The sequence below is a fragment of the Vigna radiata genome, chromosome 3, assembly GCF_000741045.1.
Source record: "Vigna radiata var. radiata cultivar VC1973A chromosome 3, Vradiata_ver6, whole genome shotgun sequence".
Classification (NCBI taxonomy): Eukaryota; Viridiplantae; Streptophyta; class Magnoliopsida; order Fabales; family Fabaceae; genus Vigna; species Vigna radiata.
In genome coordinates, this window is record NC_028353.1 from 1,667,426 (window position 1) to 1,687,784 (window position 20,359).

The 20,359-nt window shown below is 34.1% G+C and overlaps 2 protein-coding genes across 2 annotated transcripts; both read left to right on the plus strand.

Moving 5' to 3' along the window:
* Positions 1-306: 306 nt before the first annotated feature.
* LOC106757882 lies at positions 307-2,449 on the plus strand. Its single transcript, XM_014640724.2, has 4 exons — positions 307-528; positions 850-1,337; positions 1,424-1,619; positions 1,734-2,449. Exons 2-4 carry the CDS (start codon positions 936-938, stop codon positions 2,207-2,209), a joined length of 1,074 nt encoding a protein of 357 aa, XP_014496210.1. The 5' UTR covers positions 307-528; positions 850-935; the 3' UTR covers positions 2,210-2,449.
* Positions 2,450-10,490: 8,041 nt separating this feature from the next.
* Positions 10,491-20,305, plus strand: LOC106757920 (histone acetyltransferase GCN5). Its single transcript, XM_014640776.2, has 13 exons — positions 10,491-11,139; positions 11,803-11,867; positions 12,738-12,818; positions 12,969-13,040; positions 13,724-13,892; positions 17,414-17,457; positions 17,620-17,719; positions 18,153-18,221; positions 18,373-18,421; positions 18,803-18,921; positions 19,129-19,222; positions 19,727-19,868; positions 19,944-20,305. The coding sequence occupies exons 1-13, from the start codon at positions 10,591-10,593 to the stop codon at positions 20,005-20,007; spliced, it is 1,617 nt and encodes a 538-aa protein (XP_014496262.1). The 5' UTR covers positions 10,491-10,590; the 3' UTR covers positions 20,008-20,305.
* Positions 20,306-20,359: the final 54 nt, after the last annotated feature.

The following is a 20,359-nucleotide window of genomic DNA, read 5'->3' on the forward strand; positions in this document are numbered from 1 at the left end:
CCCTTTCACTTCTTTTCCTCCTGGACCTCATTCTATGCTAAATAAACTTATCCTTTAGCAATATAGTGAGGGTATTCTTGTCATATCAGAGTCACGCGCTTCAGCGCCCATACCCAAAAAGCCCCCAAGGAATGAAGATTTCAATACGCAGTCTGTGTCTCGTATCATGCCACCGTCGTGACCGCGAACCAATCGGAAACGAGGAGGGCATTTCTGGAATTCAGAATCATAATCCGCCACGTGGAAGTCGTACACGTGGCATCTTTACCCTTCTCTCCTCGTTTTCTTTAAGTACCCATCCCTTCTGATCCGCTCCTTATCCTGTTCTTCCTCACCGCTCCACTGCCAAACAAATAAACAAAAGTTCAATCAACACTCTCTCTCCACTCTCCGCTGTCGCCGTCCGGCGTCACTAACATCGGAAATTTTGAGCCACTCACCGGAGATTATGGATGCTCCGGCTGCTGATCTCGTTTTCCTAAAGAACAACAGCCATCGCTTCTTTGGGAGCCCCAATCTTCTTATCTGGTAGAAACCCTAAGCAAAAGCGATTTAACTTGCCAAGAGTTCATTAGTTATTCTATATCATCCCTCTTGAAATAATTCAAACAAATTAAAACGAAGAGTGCTCTGCCAGAAAAGCATTTATTGCATATCATAATTGTTGCATCTCTCATTTAGCTAAAATCTGCAGTTTCTAGTCAACTTACTGCAAAGTTGTTTGTGCACATTGAAATCCAAAAAAGCGGTCCAGCTTCTGCAGAGTTTCAGTTTCAAAGATTTAATTAGCTTTCAAATAGATTATAGATTAGTATTTTTCTCTGTTCTGACTCCCAATTTAAAATCAAGCATCGTGCTTCGGAAATGAACCAGAGGGAGGATTGAAACTTGAGAGAAACTAGTTGTGTTCCGACACACGGTCATATATCGTCATCATGCCTTTCACAATGAAGATTCAGCCAATTGATTCCCCCGGTCATGAGGAGGCAATTCGGCTTGAGCCGGTGAAGCCCATGATGAAGTCGCGGCTGAAGCGACTCTTGGAGCGCCAGTTCTCTGGTGTCCTCCGCAATTCGGCGGCGGAGAAGATCGTTGCTGAGGAGCTGCCACGTTCCGGCAAAGATGGTTTCGCTGATCTCGAACCGAGCTCAGTGTGTCTGGCAAAGATGGTGCAGAGTTTCATGGAGGGGAATCACGAGAAGCATTCCGCTGCCGTGAAATGCGTCCGAAACCGCTACAACAGCTTCGAGGATAGCTCTGACGCGGAAACGCTAGCGTTTGGTAGTTTCAGCGACTCGAGTTATTCCTCCTCTGGTGAAACGCTGGAAATCCTCAAGGTATTTTGAATTAATTGCTCTGTAATTTATTGTTCCACTGCGAAATACGGTTTCCTTATGTTGTTTTTTTGTGTGTTATTTGGTAGGGTTTGGTGGCATGTGCGAGTGTTTATGAGAGGAATTTGCTAGCGGACACTACAAAGATCATTGAGAAGAACAAGGCAACGTGCAAACGAAAGGACGATTGTTGCAGAAAGATCATCACTGAAGGGTTGTTGGCTGTCGGATACGATGCTTCTGTATGCAAGTCTCGCTGGGAAAAATCAACGTTCTGCCCTGCCGGTACACACACTCTCTCTGTCTCTGTTTGGAAAATCTGGCTTACGGAATTAATTGTTCAAACAAACACGAAATCCAAATTTAGGGTCTTGTTGATAAATTATTTGATTTGTGCAGGTGAATATGAATACATTGATGTGATAATGGGAAAGGAGCGGGTGGTGGTTGACGTTGACTTCAGATCAGAATTCGAGATTGCTCGACCCACCAAGACATACAAAGCGATCCTCCATACTCTACCTTACGTGTTCGTCGGCACGTGCGACCGGTTGCAGAGCATCGTGGCAATCGCTTCGGAGGCGGCGAAACTGAGTCTGAAGAAAAGGTGCATGCATGTTCCGCCGTGGAGAAAAGTGGAATACGTCAGAGCCAAATGGCTCTCCCCCTACACGTGCTCGCGTGGAGTCAAAGAGGAGACCGAAGAGAAAAAGCAACTTGTGGAAGCGTTGTTGGTAACTGCTGCTGCTGAATGCGATACTTCCCGTGAAGATGATGAAAAATCAAAGTCAAAGTTGGTGTCTAAGAAGCCACTGGAGATGAAACCCAAGAGCTCACAGTCCGGTTTGGCAGCTGTGTTCCATGAAAAGCCGTAATTTTTTTGTCTTTTATTTTTTTGTTTGTTTACTTTTTTGGCTTTTTGTTTTATATAAAGTTTTCAGAGTGAGATTCTAAAAGGCTGTGTAAGTAGTTTTTCTATGATAACTCTGTGCCCTTCTTCTTTTTATTGTAAGGGATGGATTTTTAGTGACAGGAATAAGAAGTAAAGGTTAAAAGAATTATATTGTCAGCTATTGGCGAGATTGTGAGAAGATGATTCTTTACTTATTTGATAATTTTAGTGGATTGCTTTCTCTTTTTTGTTTGCTTGGCTTGAATTATCTTCTATTCCGACAAATTGTTTTGAATTTGATTCGGTGGGTTGGAAGGGATTTGGAGTGAAGATAGAATGATAGAACATTTGTAAGTTACTCCTTTGTTTGAAGCTTGATTCTGATTCTTTTCTTGAAGAGGAAGTGATGGACTTGACAAACAAATCTGCTGCCACTGTAGATGCCTTCAAACACACTAAAATATGTGAAGATCAAAGAGTATTGTGTAATGTAATCTTTAAAATCATTAAACTGTACACCCCCAAAAGAATGCAAGAGTTGAAAATGTTGGAAGATACTCTCTCTCTCTCTCCTATTTTACTTTTAGAAAATTTCTAAAGTCTGTGACACAGGATGCTTCCCCATATTCATCATCACTTTCTGCAAAAACGCCAGGATTTCTTTTTCACATAGTAAATATTCGTAAACAATTGAGTTTCCTTCGAGGAGATGATATCAGAAAATGTCATTCATTCTCTCCCCGGGAATTGTGCAGTAGGGTGACTTGGTTTCACAGATAATGTTGTCGGTATCTACAAACTATAGTTATAGCTCCCTTCTGTCCAACAGTGCATCCTTTTTCTTTTCTTTGGGTAAAAACACCGTATTCAGTCCTCCAACTAGCCATGGAAACTAGTACGTATTACTGTTATTAATATTAATTATTTTATTATTATTATTATCTGGACAAATAACATATAACGATTAAATATTATTAGTTATAGATTATATATTTTTGAATTTTTATTTCCCTAGAATAGATAAATATAATAATAAATATTTATTTGATGACTAAATGATTGGATTTATTTAATTAAAATAACTATAGTTGCTGTTAAAAATAATATATTATTCAAAGAGTACAGTAATATTTTCTTTTTGGTAATTAACAGAGTATAGGAAAGTCTTAGTCTTAATTAGGATCGTGAGTTAAGGTCGATCCATTCATTATTAATGGATAGGTTAAATTGGTCAATCCATTTAAATTTTCAAAATTTGTAACTTCTAGGTTAGAGAAGTTGCACAGTAACTTCCCGTGAATGACGTTGCTGAGAAGCAGAAGCTCGATGTGGAGTGTAAAAACGGTAAGACTATAGACAGTGAGAGATAATTTTGTAATAATAAAAGTATATATATAATAATGAATTATAAAAATGAGGAGATACTATTATACTAACTTTTTAATTAAAATATTAGAGTCGTAAAAGGATTTTAAATGTAAATGTATCATCATTCTTAAATATGTGAGAAGATATATCCTTTTTTTAAAAATTTCTTTTCTATTTCTTTTTTTCTCTCCCACATCATCATCAAGTCAAAGAAAGCATTGGCGAAATTTTCACCCTTCAAATATGCCCTTGGTTTCTTCATTTTTAATCAAAGTATTTGCTGATTCAACCCTACTTTGTCGTTTTGAGGCACCTTGCTTAGTTCTGAAGATACACGTAGTGACACGGATTGGACTCAGCTTTCAGTAATTTATTGCTTTAATTATTTTATTGCCATTTATCATTAATGAATAGCATAATGGATAAAAAAGTAAAAAAAAAATACCATAATTTAAATACGCAAAGTCAATGCATGGGTTTTGAACAGAGTACTACCAGTAGGAGGCGTAAATATCTAGATTATACAGAAATTGTATTTTCTTTTGGGTTGACTAAATAATCATGTTGAATTTTTTTTATCGAATGTAATTGAAATTGAGTAGGGGAATAGCTTTATAAATTTAAAATTAAATAAATCTAACTAAACCAACCATATAATTAATAATCTGTGCATGTGCCGAGCTACAAGGATTTTCTTTATTAACCTTTTAATAATGTGTTGGCAGCTGTATATGCTTGTAGAACAACATTTACAGATTCTTTAGAGTGATGTTTGAGAAAATTCGAAATGGTGTTATGATTCTTATTGTTATGTGTAAAAGTAATAATAATAGCTTCAACGTCTTAAAGTTTTAGGACAATAATCGATTATAAAAAGTAGAATAGTCCTCTAAGATGTATTTAATCATACTTGCATTTTCAAAATTTCGAAATATACATTGTATAATTTTTGGTTAACTGTGCTGGGAAAAAGCGAATATTATAACTTTAGATTTATTTGAAAAATAATTGTTTTGTAAGGGAATTTATTTTAATAATTTGTAAACATGTTGCTTTATACATTATTTGGATTAATAAGCTTCTAAGTTGATTAAGAATGCATTAGAAATTCGGGCGTGGAATGGTGGACTTTTTGTATGTTTCAATGCAAAAACGTAAAGAAAATTTAGTTAGATTTACAATATATAATATTGTGGATATTAGTAAGGTATTTTAATGGCAGATAATTGTTTGAAGAAGTTCATAGTTGATTGAAGAATGATTCTAAAAACAAATTGTAGATGATGATGCATTGCCTATGTTTATTTGAATTCAATATTTGGTTGTAAAAATTGAAGTAGAAATAAAAAATGGAATACATGTTTTAATGAAGTTATAAATCAGAATAAATAAATGATGGTTATTACAAGAGAAGTCTCAATTGAGAAATATTATTTGTGAAAGTTTGCATTTAGAATCTTTAACAAAAGCTACGAGAACACAACATTATATATTTATTGACTAATTAAAAACTATGCTAATTAGAATATTTGATAGTGTTATTTTATTTTGGTCAAGAAGGTGGGCGCCCAATTTGACCAATTGCTGTTCAATAGTATGTATAAAAATATAAGGGTTCTCCACTTTCGTTAAATGTACTTATCCTCTTTTTAGAAAAAAAAAAGTTTTATCCTATGACAGATCATTACTTTTATTCAATTTGCTTTCAATTATTTTGTTTCATTTAATCATCGTATATATATTTCATTCCGTTTTCTACAATTAAGTGATATTAAGTTAGATTATCAATGAGAGTAATAAAATGTACACGAAAATATGATATTAAAAAAGATACAAGATGGATTATTCTGATATCAATTTAATTTAAAATGTTTGTAATAAAATCCATGATAATTTTTTTAACAACCGATTTGTTAGTCATGTGTATTAACCAAGTACATAGAGATAGAAATCATTCATAATAGTCAGAAAATGTTTAAAATCACATACGAAAAGAACATTGCAAGCACCTATATATCTATGTGAATGAGATGAAAAAAATGTTCATTGTATTAGAGGTGCTATTATGAAAAAGATAACTTTTTGTATTTGTCACGATGACAAGTATCACATATGTATGTGAGATTATGAACAATGGAGGATATTTAAGTTTGAGACTATGCAATTTGATATCAGAAGGATGTCCTAATCTTAAATGTCATAGACCAATATTATTTACAACATTGTTGGCAAAACTAGAAGTAGGTGTAAGCATGTTTGAAGAAAAATCTGAAACATATAAATCACCAGTGAGTTTAACTATAAAAACTTTCTCTTTGGTTCGAATATTATGTATGGAAAGAAAACGTCAAATCATATTTATTAAAAGAGATCACTTTAAATATGGAGATAAGGTTGAAAGAAAGTTGTGGAACATAAAGAACATCAAAGAGTTAGATCTCATGGTTAAGAATAATAATTCCAAAATACTCAGAATAAATAATAGTATCATTAGGTAAGACAATTTGAATAAGTTTGATTCTTTTATAAGAAGAAAAACTTTGTAAAGAAATACTTACATGGTTTGTAGTTTCAGAATAAAAAATTCATTTATTTTTAAAAAACATAAAGGTAAGATAAGAACTGATATTACCTAAAGAGGATTAGTTGTTGAAATAGAACTGGTGAGGTGAATTTGAGCCAAAGTGAAAGAGCAATTCAGATTGTAGCTTTTGAGAGCTCTGGCAGAACTTGAAACTGTTGTGACGTAAGGAGAATGGTATCGATATTGTCAGAATTACTATCTTTGGTATTTCCTTTGTCTTCTTGTGGTGAATTTAAGCATGCTTATTGTAGAGCTTATGATAGGGTACCCATGTTTCTTTATAGCAAACCTCCATTGTATGACCGCTTCTATTGCAAGGAGTGCAATGTCTTCTGCTAGTCTGAATGTTTTTGAAACTTTTGCCTTAATTAGGGAAACCATTCTTTATAGCTGATTACTTCATTGTGCCCATATATGCCACAATAACCATAAGTGGTGGAAGAGACTAAAGCAGTGCAAGTGGTGACATTATTAGAATTATTGTTATCTTGAATCCTGGCTGCAGTAATCAAATTTCTAGAAGATAATTGTCTTTCTTCCTGAACCACTAATGAGAAAACCTTGGCGATAGATCCAAAAGAAGCACACGTGAAGCAACATTAGAAAATTGATCATCCAACACCCATAAGAATTGCATAAAACTTGATCTTCTTGCTTTCTTCGTTTCACGATATTCAAGACTTAATAATTGCAACTAGGGCTACAAATATAGACAGGTTTTGGTTGGAAATTTTTTATCTCATCCTAAAGAATACGAAGTTTAGTAAAGTATTTAGAAATGGTAAGGTCACCTTGACGGAGGGTAGCAATGTCAAGTTGAAGGCTTTATATGTAAGATAAGCTTATTTAAGAAAACCTATTCTTTAGGTCATTCTAGATCTCCGAATATTTGTTCATCTTTATAATACTTTGTCTGATGGTCGTGGATACAAAATGGACAAGTCATGTTATTTCCCCGAATCCAGGTAGCATATTCAAGCTTATCGTTTTTAGGTGAATGGAATTGCCAAGGACCAACATAACCTTGCTTTTAGTGTTAAAAGAAGTTAACATTGATTGAATCCAAGAATGGTAGTTGATATCGTCAAAAACTGGCGACATAAGGACAATGACGGGATTCTCACTAGGATGAAGGTAGAGATAAACTGTTGTTTTCTATCATGACAGAGAAAACAAGAGCAAAAACAAGAAGAAGGAGAATGAGACATGAAAAAAGGTAGAGTTACGCATAATAAAGCTCTTCAAAGGAAGAACTCTGATACGATAATGCAATGGTAGATGCAATTATTAGAGTAAGGCATGATCGAGAAGATGACAATAAAGTTCATGATGAAGAAGGCAAAAACCAACAATAAATAAGGGAGACAAAGGCAAGAAAAAGAGAGGAAAATTAGACAGTGAAGGATTGAGCATAGACTCCCCCAACATGTCTCGAAGGTTATACAAAAGCATAAAAGGAAAAAGAAAGTGTGTGGTGATTCCTAAAACAGGCCCAGTATATCAACTATCAGGCCAGTCTTAACATTATAGAAACTTGGGGTTTACACATACCACACTCTAATGACCACACTCAAGTAGCATATATATTATCTGAAAGCAACAAAAGGACCAACAAATAGTTTATTAATTAATATTAACAATATATTTAATAAATCTGAGAACATTTTACAACAAACGATAAGATCTTATGTACGCTCGAGACCATACCATAAGCCTTTGTTTAGCTTATTTGCAATAAGTTACATGAAAAAACTTATTAAATAAACATTTTTTGTGTATTGTATGCTTTAACTTATGAAATAATGCTCTGATTATAAAGACATACATGCAAGATAAGAAGATTAAAATGGCCAAACAAAAAAACATAGTAATTGTCAGAAAAGATAACACAACGCAAAAGAATCAGATTACACGTTCTGGATCCATGAGTGCAGGGTCATCTTTCTCTCCAAGCTTTGCCTTCACAGTGCTCCTCACGTTGACTCCCTCAATACTTGTAAGCATGCATCACGTTGAGTGTCATTACCTTGACACCGTCATTCTACTTACTTCCAGTTCAATGTCCATGCATGCTCGTGCAATCAATCCTATGTCTTTGAGAGTAAAAGCACGAGATTGAAAACCATATCGAGATCGAGAATAACCTCAGAAATTTTCTGAAATCAAAAGCGTGTACTGAATTGATTAATCTGAAATGTATTTTCGAAACCTTCAAGAAATCGTAAGACCTAAAGAAGTCCCAAATCGAGCCTCGTCCATAGCCACCGAGAACCTGCAAAAACCAAAAAATTCAAAACAAACATTAATGGTAAGACAAGAAATCCCAAATTAGGAACTCTAATCGTGAGTTCATCACGAATAAAAAAGTGCCCAACCCTCTGCAAAAAATCATCCAACCGGGATCTTTGATTGTTAAAGCTAGGGTTAAGGAGACTCCAAAGTCAGTATGCTGAAGCTCATCATTTTCACCTAGAGAGGCATTTTGGAATGAGGCAATTTTACTTGCTGACACTGAAAGAAGCATCCAATCTTCCCTTGAAACATTTTAATTTTTCGTTTCAGAACAATAGTTTAGAAGAAAACGAATAAATATGTACATTCGCTAAAAAACATGAAAATAAACGAAAAAGGAAAATCTGCGGAACATTCTTCATCTTGCAAAGGTCGAAGGTTTTTCGCATCAAATCTAACTTTGTTGGCTTTATCATCACTATGGGTAGAATCACGAAACTCGTATGTTACCGAGATAAGTCAAAGGGTTTATTTTCTTTTATCTTTCGTTGCTATCGCCAATCGTATCAATTTTCGGACATGTGCACAAACGACAACATTTGTATCTAGTCGCTTCTCGTTCCAATTGTGTGTTTCTTGTTCAGATTGTGAAGTTAACAAAGTTTAGGCATCTCTTTGTTTGTTTACAATTTTTATTTTATTTTGTTTTTTCATGTTAGAAGAAAAAGGGTAAGAGTTGTTCTATGTTTGTTTGATGAATTATGTTCAATAAGATATTCAGCAAACTCCCTCGAAAGTCATCTCGAGAGGTTCCCGAACACGGTGGAAGTGGAAAAGGCCATCATGGCATTACCACTTTTACGAAGAACAATGATTCTGTTAGTACTTCTCTATATGGCCGTGATTTCGAAAGTTTGGCAGAAAAAACGATTATGACTGATTGTGACTGACATATTACATACAAGAAAAAAATGAACAACTCATCAAATTTTGTATAGAAGATAGTTACACCGTTTAATTTTTAAAACTGTAAGAAAAAAGGATTAACTTCACCGTTTTTTAAAAAGTTATACTTGTAAAAAAGTAGAATCATTTTAACATAACTCCTTATTTAAGGACCTATAGATATATTAAGCTGTTGAGTAAAATAGTACAAACTGCTTGAGTATTTTTCTTTTTCTTATTTTTTTGGTCATTTTAGGTGATAATATTCAAGCGTATCTATAGCTATAAATATTTGTTTTCCGAAAATATGCCTATTATTTTATTATTAATACATTCGTTTATCTGTATTATTATATGAAAGAAGATTTTTTTATTTTGATGTACACATCTATTTTTTTTATCTGTTAAATAATTATTATTTTTAAATTAAAATAATTATTTTATCAATTTTATATTTAAGTCATCGTTTTTTAAAATTGATATTTTTTATTTTTATCTTTTCTTAAATTTGATAATTTTTTAATTAAAATAATTATTTAAAATAAAATTAAAAAAGTTCTTTATATTTATTTTTATAATCATGATTATAATTATAATTTTATTACATTTTTTATGCAAAAAAGACCAACACAAAACGCATGTATTTTTACTGGTACTCAATAGTTCAAATTGTCTGTTTTTACTATTAAAGATGCCATTGTTAACTTTTTTTTTACAAATACACAAAGCCCATGTTTAATAAAATTGAATTTGTAACTCTACTACAATTATTTTAAGCAATATTTTCGTATTAATTTAAAATTGAAATATAAACATTTGAATTTTTCTATAATTAAAATAAAAAATGTCAAAAGATAAAGAGATAGATATAGAAGTAGACTGTAAAAAAGTAAAGGGGGAGACAGAAATAAAAAGATTTTCCAGTAGATGCTTAAAAAAGTTGTTGACTAATTGACAAATTCATGAGATTAGTAGATAATGATTTGTAGATAAAAGAGGAAGACATGAAGATTTAGTTTGGTCAAACTAAGGTTCAACTGATTAAATTATTCAATAATTAAATTTAAATTTTAAATAAATTTTCCTCTCATTAACAAAGAACGGAAACCATTCTGTATATGTTAAATATGACAACAAAACCCACGTGGCAGAAACTAAGTAGCAACGTTGGCACTGCAGAGCAGACGAAATCGATCGATCCCTTCATACAATCAAGCGAAAGAGCAAACCCTAACATGGAGTCGCACGGCGGAGGTCCCCTTCGTTCCCGCAGTTCCCAGTCCCCTTCACCTTCCCACTCCGCCTCAGCCTCCGCCACATCCTCAATCCACAAGCGCAAGCGTGCATCCGAAGACCACGCGCCTCCCTTCCCGCCCTCCTCCTTCTCGGCTGACACTCGCGACGGCGCCCTCACCTCCAATGACGACCTGGAGAGCATCTCCGCCCGTGGCGCCGACTCCGATTCAGACGACGACTCCGAGGACGCCGTCGTCGATGATGACGAAGAGGACTACGACAACGACTCCTCCATGCGCACCTTTACCGCCTCCAGACTCGGTAACCCTCCCTCCGCTCCCCGTAATACCAAGCTAAAGACTGATAACTCAGCTGTAAAAATCGAGAACTCCGACGGCGCAAAAGACGCCGCAAATGCCGGAGCTGGTGCCATGGAGATTGGACCCGTCCCTAGCATTGTGGTTAAGGAAGACCCGACTAAGATATTTACAGATAATTTGCAAACGAGTGGGGCTTATACAGCTCGGGAAGAGAGTCTCAAGAAGGAGGTATACCACTTTGTCTGGTTCATCTTAAATCTAGTTCGATTCTATACCTTTTGTGAATGTGAAATTTCAGTCCATTTCAAAATTAACTGTACATTCGATCCTAGTTTGTCAAAATTAAGCAATTCCCATGATATCCAATTTCTGACGGAAAAGATAGAAATTTGGAGGTGTCAGTGTTCGTTTGCAATTTTACTTATTCATGTATCGTATTAATAGCAATGTTTAATAACTAATTTTTAACCTATGTTGTCTCTTAAAAACCATGATTTTTTTTTGCAATTAGATGATGATATAGTAATGTTGAACAAAAATTGCTTAATTTTGGAAAAGTGGATAACCAAATGTGTTATTAAATTTTTGTAGGGATCAAAGTTGCCCGTTGATGAAATTATGAGGGAGTAGAAGTGTATTTAAGCCAAAAAATTATTAAATATTTTTTAGGTTCAATTATTCGTTTGGTTCCTTTGTCCCCTATGCCTGATGTATATGAATATTTTCTCGCATGTCAATGGTTATAATTATTATATCGTTCAATGTAATGTGATGGTCTTTTACATTTGTGGCATTTTCGTTGGTTTATATCTTGATGAATAAATTGTTAAAAAAATTATTTGAGATGATAGGTATTCATGGTTGTGACCTACTTTATTGAAAATTTGTCAGGAGGAAGCGGGGAGGCTTAAATTCGTATGCCATTCAAACGATGGTGTTGATGAGCATATGGTTTGGTATGTATTTTTCGTTTCCCTTTAACATCGTGTCGCCCTGACCATGTCACTAATATCATTATTAGCATATATTATCCACTCGTACGATTATACTATCAAGCATGTAATTTTATATAATATAAATATAACTAAAAAATTAACATTTTTATTTTTGTGATGGAAAATAATTTAAAATAAAACAATGTAAAATATAAGGACTACGTTGACATTCTTCACTGACATTGAGGGGTAATTTGATTCTAATTAATAAATAGAAGACAGATGTGATTCCATGTTTATATTTTACAGCGTCTTTGGGTTACAGCTCAGTTGAATGCAACAACATTTATTTTCAATCCACCAGTGTTGTTCCTTTTCCATTGTGTGTTGGGGAAAGTATGAACTGATGTTTCTAACCATCTCAAACGGAAAACCAAATAACCACGCTTAAGGATAAAAAATCTAAATGAATGTTTACTGTAAAAGTTAAGATATATTAAAATGCAACTTGTCTAAGTTGGTGAAATAGACCTTGGTATATTTCTTTCGATTAAAATTGTTTATTTGTGTTTATGGAGTTAGTAGACAAAATGATCATTAACATATAACATAACGATTACTTTAGCTTTTTCAAGAATAAGACTAACTCCTATGCCATATGTTTAATATGTAAAATTGAAAACATATTATGCCATAACTCCTCTCACCAGTCTCTTCCGGTTACATCTACTTGGCATATACATTATACCCTACCATTGGAACTGGCTTAACGAGATTGAGTTGGCAATTTTATTTGGATTAAAACCTCGGCAAATTTTAATTTTAGCTAGATTATAAATTGATCATTAATGATAATGAGTTCCATTCTTGCTTTTGTTATTTGTTCCTTAGGTTGATTGGATTGAAGAATATATTTGCTCGACAACTTCCCAATATGCCCAAGGAGTATATTGTTCGACTTGTCATGGACAGGTAATGTTACCAATCTATTGTTTGGCATATATTGTGATATTTCTTATACAAATTGCCCATTTTTAGATTGCAGATATGTTCAGTTTTTCTTAACTGACTCTTCTTTCTTCTTTTGTTTAAAATCATAAATCCTTTATTATAAATTTGTAGGAGCCACAAGTCTGTAATGGTCATAAGGCGTAATCACGTTGTTGGAGGCATTACATATCGCCCATATGCTAGGTAACAATTTTTCTACGGTACTTTTTCTATATGCAAGTCTCTATTTTTTGTCTCAAATTTATATATTATGTTGATTCAGTTGAAAATATAGTTGATAAACTACAATAGGACATTGTAATTAATTACAAGTTCGTTGTTAGAAGATTCTAGAAATCTCTTTGTATTCATACTTTAGGATTGGGTTCTTGATTTATAGAGGCTGATATACTGTGTCGAAGAATCAATTCAATAATAATCTTTTCTTTCATTCAGGTTAATCCTTTTGAAATTATTATGACATTATTTTGTTATATTTCCTGTTTAAATGTCTGAGAACTGTTTTACAATGGTTACTACCAATGTTAGCTAATAAAAAAAGAATGAACTATTGCCTGATTGCCATCAAATTTATATATTTTGACATTATTGCGTTATTGTCTGCTTTTATTGTTGCAAATTGCTGCTTTGGTTGCATATGATAAAAATGCTTCTCAAAGTCCATATAAGTGGATCGTATGGGATTAGTCCGACTGATTCTTTTATAGAAAATATCATAGATATGATTATAATTTAATTGTTTTGCCTTGTTATTTTTTGCTCTCTTTCGCACCTGCTATTCAAGTTTTTCTCGTTCTGGACTCACTTCCTTGCCAAGCTAATCTATGGTTTTGTTTGTTAATACTATTGTGCATTATGATTGACAGCCAGAAGTTTGGTGAGATAGCTTTTTGTGCAATTACAGCTGATGAGCAAGTAAAGGGTTATGGTACCAGATTGATGAATCACTTAAAACAGTATGCACGTGATGTGGATGGGCTGACACATTTTCTCACATATGCTGACAACAATGCCGTTGGCTATTTTATCAAACAGGTTTGATTATTCATATTTAAGATCCTTACTATCTGGGATGATGTTTATTCCTTTTATGTATTAAGTCATAGCCCATAGCAAGAATCTGAGAGAAATATTTTACTTTCTAAATCATTTCAAGTCATATTAAAATGAAGTACTATACATATTTCTAATGTGTAGGTGCAATGTGGATTGTGCCATCCGTGCACTGAATCCCACTTGGATTGTGCCAATAGGGATTGTGCAGCCATTTGTAATACAGAAAAAAGTTTGTTATGGCTAATTTTGGGAATTTGTATCAATTAAAAAATGACTAATTTGGGTTAAAAGACCTTACTGTCTGACAAGGGAGATATTACAGATAGTCATAGTTGGTTTAGTTAAGGAAGAGAAACATACATCATGTATTATCTGAGACATCACCAGCTGGCACTATACTGTATTTTATAAGTTCCCTTCATGTGAAGCCAACCTCTCATTTACAATAGAACATATACAACTATGTCAACAAATTCATTTTTGAAGTCTTTTCTCCTTCCCAAGCAACATTTTAAAACCTGACTCTGACTCGTTAATGATAAACTGGTGTAAAATTGGATTGAGCCAGTATAATCCAGTCTGAGCGAACTGAGGATGTTCAAATTTGTGCCTTCATACTATTGCAGCAGTTTTTCAAGTCTCATGCACATGAGCACAGCTCTTCACACATCAGTGTTCATTTTGTAATTGAAGGATCATTCTTTGTGTGCATCCACCCTGTCTATTCATGTTCTTTAACCAGTGACCCACTAGGTGAACTACTAACCTACCATCTATAACTGTCTGAGTTTTAGATTATTTCTCCCAAATGTAGAAAATGATTGTTGAGCCAGTCTGTAAACTGTAAGGACCCCATAATTTATAAGGCTATTTTGCCCTAGTAGGAGGCAGCAGGCCCATCAGAATTAGAACACTTGGCTTTAGGAGGGGTTCCTTTTTCAAATCAGATTTTCATTTTACTCATTTTCCCTTCTCTCTCTAAAAAGGCTCTTATGTCCTAACCAAATTTCCTCTGCCTTCTCTCTACAACTCCAGCATTTTGAACCGTTCAAACTGTGATTTGGTGCTTCCAATTTGTTCCTGGCGCAGAGGGCTTTAATTTGCACCGAACGTTCTTCAATTCCGACTGGTGAATACACTTTCCCCTTTTCTTCAACCATTCTTGAACCTAGGGCTTGTTGTCCTATAGATTTCATGTGCTCTACGTCTGTTCCTTTCCATTCGTTACTTGGTAATAGCCCTAAGAAATTGTCTCCATCATCAATTTGGTGATTTATAGGTTATGTCCTGTTCAGCACAGTGTAAGGGTTACTGTTGGAGCGTTTCCTTTAGTTGTGAGCTTTCCAGGTAAGGGGAGTTAATTATATGAATTTATGTGTATTGGGAATTGTTTGAGTGAATGACTGAATCTGTTGTGTCCTTTGCATGTTAAGATTTACCGTGATGTACTGGGTGGGAATTGAATTGCTACTGTTATGTATTTTTAGCATGTTCTTGAATTGATTTGAGTTACTGCTTAACAATTGATTTTCTGTGTTTGGACTTGATAAATATGGTTTGTTCTGAATGAGTTAAATATTGGACCTGGATACGATGAAACGTGTTTTGAGTTATTGAAAATGTCATTATATTGTTGATCTGATGAGGGGATATGGGCTGTGTAGAAAACTTAGGTCTGTGAGTGGAAGTGAGGCACTGGTAAGGGCAATTGAGGACTAGAACACAGTAGCTTAATCAGGATACCTTAACTGAACCAAAATCTATCAACAATGTCATAATTGAATCAGGGCCCCTAAGTCTTAGGAATGAATGTTTTAGAGTTAAATTCACACCTAGGTCAGCTTATAATCATTATAAGAATAGTTTAAATTGGTTAAACATGTTTCATATCAATATTAGTGTTACAGAATTTAAATTGAACAATTGGATATGTCTAATATGTACTAAAACCAGAAAAATCAGGTTGCTGTCAAAAACTGATGAGAATAATCGATTATCTCACTTGATAATCGATTATTCTGGTCAGAACTTCATATTTTCTTCACATTNCTCGTAAATAATCGATTATCACATGTGATAATCGATTATCATAGGTAATAATCGATTATCATATGTAATAATCGATTATTGTTGTCGAAAAATCATACAGGACAGTTTTGGGTGGTTTTCGGGGTTCGGGTATCATTTTTGGACGTTCCTTAGGTCGTTCTGGGGGTTTTTGACCCTTCCGGAACTATTGGTGATGGTTTCAAAGTTGTTTCGCATGTCTAAGTATGAGTTTAAGGGGGATTGGGTTATTTAGTGGTTCTCCTTGAACTGTTATTGACTGTTAATGTATATGAAATGGTTGCTATTTGTGGGGTATTAATCGAGGTTCTTGTTACTGTTATGTGGAGCTTGACTAAGTAATTGTATGGTGGTGCAAACATATAAGTTCTCAATATTTAAGTTATAATTCAAGTTGTATAACATATTCTATAAGTTCAAGATCTCTTGGTGAGATCTTTAGTGTTTTAAAATGAAAGTAGGGGCTCAGCCTTGGGAGTCATTCTGACGCTTCAATGGTCAATCAAACTCACTTAGAGAGGTTGAACCATGTGGTGAGAAGTAGCAGGAGGTCCTTAGTCTTGGGGGCTCCCAGTATGCCTCAAGGCGCGGAACGGACTAACCTCGTGAGTGTGGCAGGGTGGGAAACCCAAGTTTCATAAGTCACCACGGGTGCAAGACTCGCCATAGCCCGACTCTCATTTTAAAGTCCGGACGAGTCAAGTCTAAAATCTTACATGTTTAGGTTGTTTGCTATAAAATGTGGTTGCTATCCATGTACTCTCTTATGATTAAAATGTTTAACCTGTTGTATGATGTTTATTTATATAATTAGCTCACCCTTGCCTTGTTTTTGTGTATGTTGTATGTTTCTCTTTTGCGATGATCATCCTTGTTGGATGTTTTAGAAGACCAAGACAACACTGATGCTGCAGCTTAGTTTTTTTTAGGATTTAAAATCTGTTAAATTTTATTTGAACTCTGATGTATTTTGACGAACTTTAGTATCTTCCCTCGTGTTTTAAATTTCTTCTAAATTTCCTGGATTACTGTAATCCTAACTTAAGTACCTTAACACTCTAACTGCTTTATTATATGATCTATGGTGACGTCTTGATTTTTATATACTTGTAGGTTATAAAATAGGGATGTCACATAAACTGAGTTTTTTCGTTCATAGGAGGTCATTGGGTTCAGTTTTCCTTCAAGAAACTTTCATGAAGATGTGTGTTTCTTGTTAAGTTTGTCTAAAATCTGATAGACATAGAAGTAAATTCTCAAATGTAGTAGTAGCTCTATAGCAGTGATAGAAATCTGTATCTTGTTTTTTGGGTTTCATGTTTCAATACTCTTGAAGGTATTTTTGTGCATGAGGAGAGGAAGTTTGTGAAATGACTGTTAAATTAACTGGATTCTGTTTTGGATATCTTAAGGATGTTTGATTCTGTTTTCAGGGATTTACAAAAGAGATTCACTTGGAGAAAGATCGATGGCAAGGGTATGATTGTACTTGATATTCTTGTGTGGAAAAGGTCATTCATTTTAAGATTTTATTTACATTCTTTTTTTCATATCTCATTAGATAATGATTTCATCATTCATTATTTTTATATGCTGTATACTATCTATAATGATTCATTTTATGCAATTGTCATTTCAGTTATATAAAGGATTATGATGGAGGGATTCTGATGGAATGCAAGATAGATCCAAAGCTCCCTTACACTGATTTGTCAACTATGATCCGTCGTCAAAGACAGGTAAGATAATTTCTATTTGCTACTTTTATTAGTTTTTCGTTACGCTATTTGAGATGCTGTTTCTGATTCGCATGTTATAAGATATACTAGTGGAAGTTTTTGTTAAAACTTCTGAATATTTCTCAGCTAAATGTACATTTTGTGCTTGTTTCACTTGAAATTAGTTTTTCTTTATGGTAAAACAGACCTCTGTTTTACAGCTTTTGTTATAGGCTTTTCTCTTTACCACATTCGCAAACCCACTGCCAAAGTATGTGTAGTGCGGAGGGGGCTGTCAAAAAACATTACAGCTGAGAGATATGAGACCTTATTTGTAATTGCATGCATTATCCTTGTTTCTATCTCGTGTATAGACTGTCTGCCTATTCTTTTCTCATTTAGTTTTATGTTATCAATTCATGATGTGTTATGTCATTCTTGGTTATAATTGTAGGCTATTGATGAAAAAATCAGAGAGCTGTCAAACTGTCACATAGTCTATACTGGAATTGATTTTCAGAAGGTACAAACACATTTTATACTTTTGTGTTAGAGAAGATCGTCCATTTCTTGGCTGAAGTTACACATTTTTCTTCTCTTTTCTTCTATTAGTAAAATCATTTATTGATGGAATATTAACTAGTGTTGCTCGTGGTTGTTGATATGATGTGCAGAAAGAAGCGGGCATTCCTAAAAAAATTATTGACGACATCCCCGGTTTGAGTGAGTTCTTATTTCCTGATCCAAGTTTAACAACTTACGAATTATTTTTATTGTACCTTTGTGTAAAATTATGCATTACCTCTCTAAAGATAGCATGCTTTGTGTCAATCCTTTCATATATTTTTTAGGTTTTTGCTAACTTACTGGGGTATGACGAAATGTCCACCTCCTGTCCAAGACCTTATGCTTGGTCCTAACCTTTTGACTGCTTTTCCCCTCCGTCTTTAGTGCCCCTCCATATCAAGTGTCCAGACATAGCTTAATAGATTAGTTTGTCTAGCAGGGTGTTGGGAAAAAAATTGATCGATAATAGAGTGAGATGATTTATTTTTGTGTACTTTGATAACTTCCTGATTAATGTTTCACTGAATGCAATGACAGGAGAGGCTGGATGGACTCCTGATCAGTGGGGTCATTCTAGATTCAGAAGTCTAAATGTCTCTACTGACAATACTACTAATCAAAAACATTTGTCTGGTTTTATGCGATCACTTCTAAAGGCAAGCTGGTTATATGTTCTTTACATTTACTTTAATTTCCATTCATTTAACTCGTTTTAATTTAATTTTCGTTGGAAACTCTGCAAAATTCCACAAGAGCATTGATGAATAGATCCTTATTCTTGGCAAATCAAAACATGCATGAGACCAAAAGAATTACACGATTGAGAAATTAATTCTTATAATTGGATTTATCTTTTTGAGCAGTCTATGCTTGATCACGCTGACGCATGGCCATTCAAGGAGCCTGTTGATGCACGGGATGTCCCTGATTATTATGACATCATCAAAGATCCAATGGGTAAGTATGTTAAATACTTCATATTGACTACCAGCTACTTTTATTAATCACATTCTTATGATTTCCTCTCATCAGCTATTTCTTATTTGGAGCTAGCTTTATCTTTGGCACTTTTGCCTGCCCGCACATGTGTGTGTGTTCTACATGTAAAAGAGGTTTGACTAAATTGAATTATATTGTTCAGTAAACTGAACTGCGTAACAATTTAGGTGAACTGAAGTGCTTTGGACTATTTTGAATTGTTTTTGTTGAACTATTCAAATTGTTTGAATTATTCTTAGTTAATCTCATACACTTCAGTTAAGGATGGTTCAGATTTTAAAAGCTAAAGTAGAAGAATACTTTAGTTTAATTTTTTTAAACAGATCAGTTTAATTTTGTTAAAAAGTTTAGTTTTTTTCATTGCAGTAAGTTCAGAACTAGTGTGGTCCAATTCAAAATATGTGAATGCACCCTTGGAAAGTCTTATTGTCTATGTCTAATATAATCGTTCTTTTGTTGCAGATTTGAAGACAATGTCTAAGAGGGTGGAGTCAGAGCTATATTATGTAACATTTGAGATGTTTGTTGCCGATGTCAGAAGAATGTTTGCAAATGCGCGCACTTATAATTCTCCAGAAACCATTTATTACAAATGTGCTACAAGGCACGTGCCCACACTTCCACCTCCTAGTTTACCCTTTTCCTGTGATGTTTCTTACATTTATGATTTTCAATGCAGGTTAGAATCCCACTTTCAAAGCAAAGTACAAGCGGGTCTTCAGTCTGGCTCAAAAATTCAGTAGGCATTTCAATGGAGACCGTTGGGCTCTTCAATAAACTCCATCCGAAGTATTTTGTTTATGACTAAGGTTGATTTTTCTGAGTCCCAACAAATTTGTTGTTTCATAGTTATTCTAGCCAATGCTGTCACTGTTTGAAAAATAGATTCTGGTACCTGATCCGAATGTTCTGATGTAAATATTCATAGTATGTAAAATTTTTATTTAATTCATAGCAATATGTTTGTATTATTACAATGCATCAACATTATGCATTTGACACGATGTAAGTTTGTTTTTCTAGTTATATTTATTTGTTGAATGGTGGGTTTGATAGAGGGGAGAAGAAATTGATTTATAAAAAAGAAAAGAGAAA

Coding starts and splice junctions, on each gene's coding strand:
- LOC106757882 (XM_014640724.2), top strand. CDS start 936: ATGCCTTTCACAATGAAGATTCAGCCAATTGATTCCCCCGGTCATGAG. Junction 1,338..1,423: donor AAACGCTGGAAATCCTCAAG/GTATTTTGAATT, acceptor GTTATTTGGTAG/GGTTTGGTGGCATGTGCGAG. Junction 1,620..1,733: donor ATCAACGTTCTGCCCTGCCG/GTACACACACTC, acceptor TGATTTGTGCAG/GTGAATATGAATACATTGAT.
- LOC106757920 (XM_014640776.2), top strand. CDS start 10,591: ATGGAGTCGCACGGCGGAGGTCCCCTTCGTTCCCGCAGTTCCCAGTCC. Junction 11,140..11,802: donor AAGAGAGTCTCAAGAAGGAG/GTATACCACTTT, acceptor AAAATTTGTCAG/GAGGAAGCGGGGAGGCTTAA. Junction 11,868..12,737: donor GTTGATGAGCATATGGTTTG/GTATGTATTTTT, acceptor TTTGTTCCTTAG/GTTGATTGGATTGAAGAATA.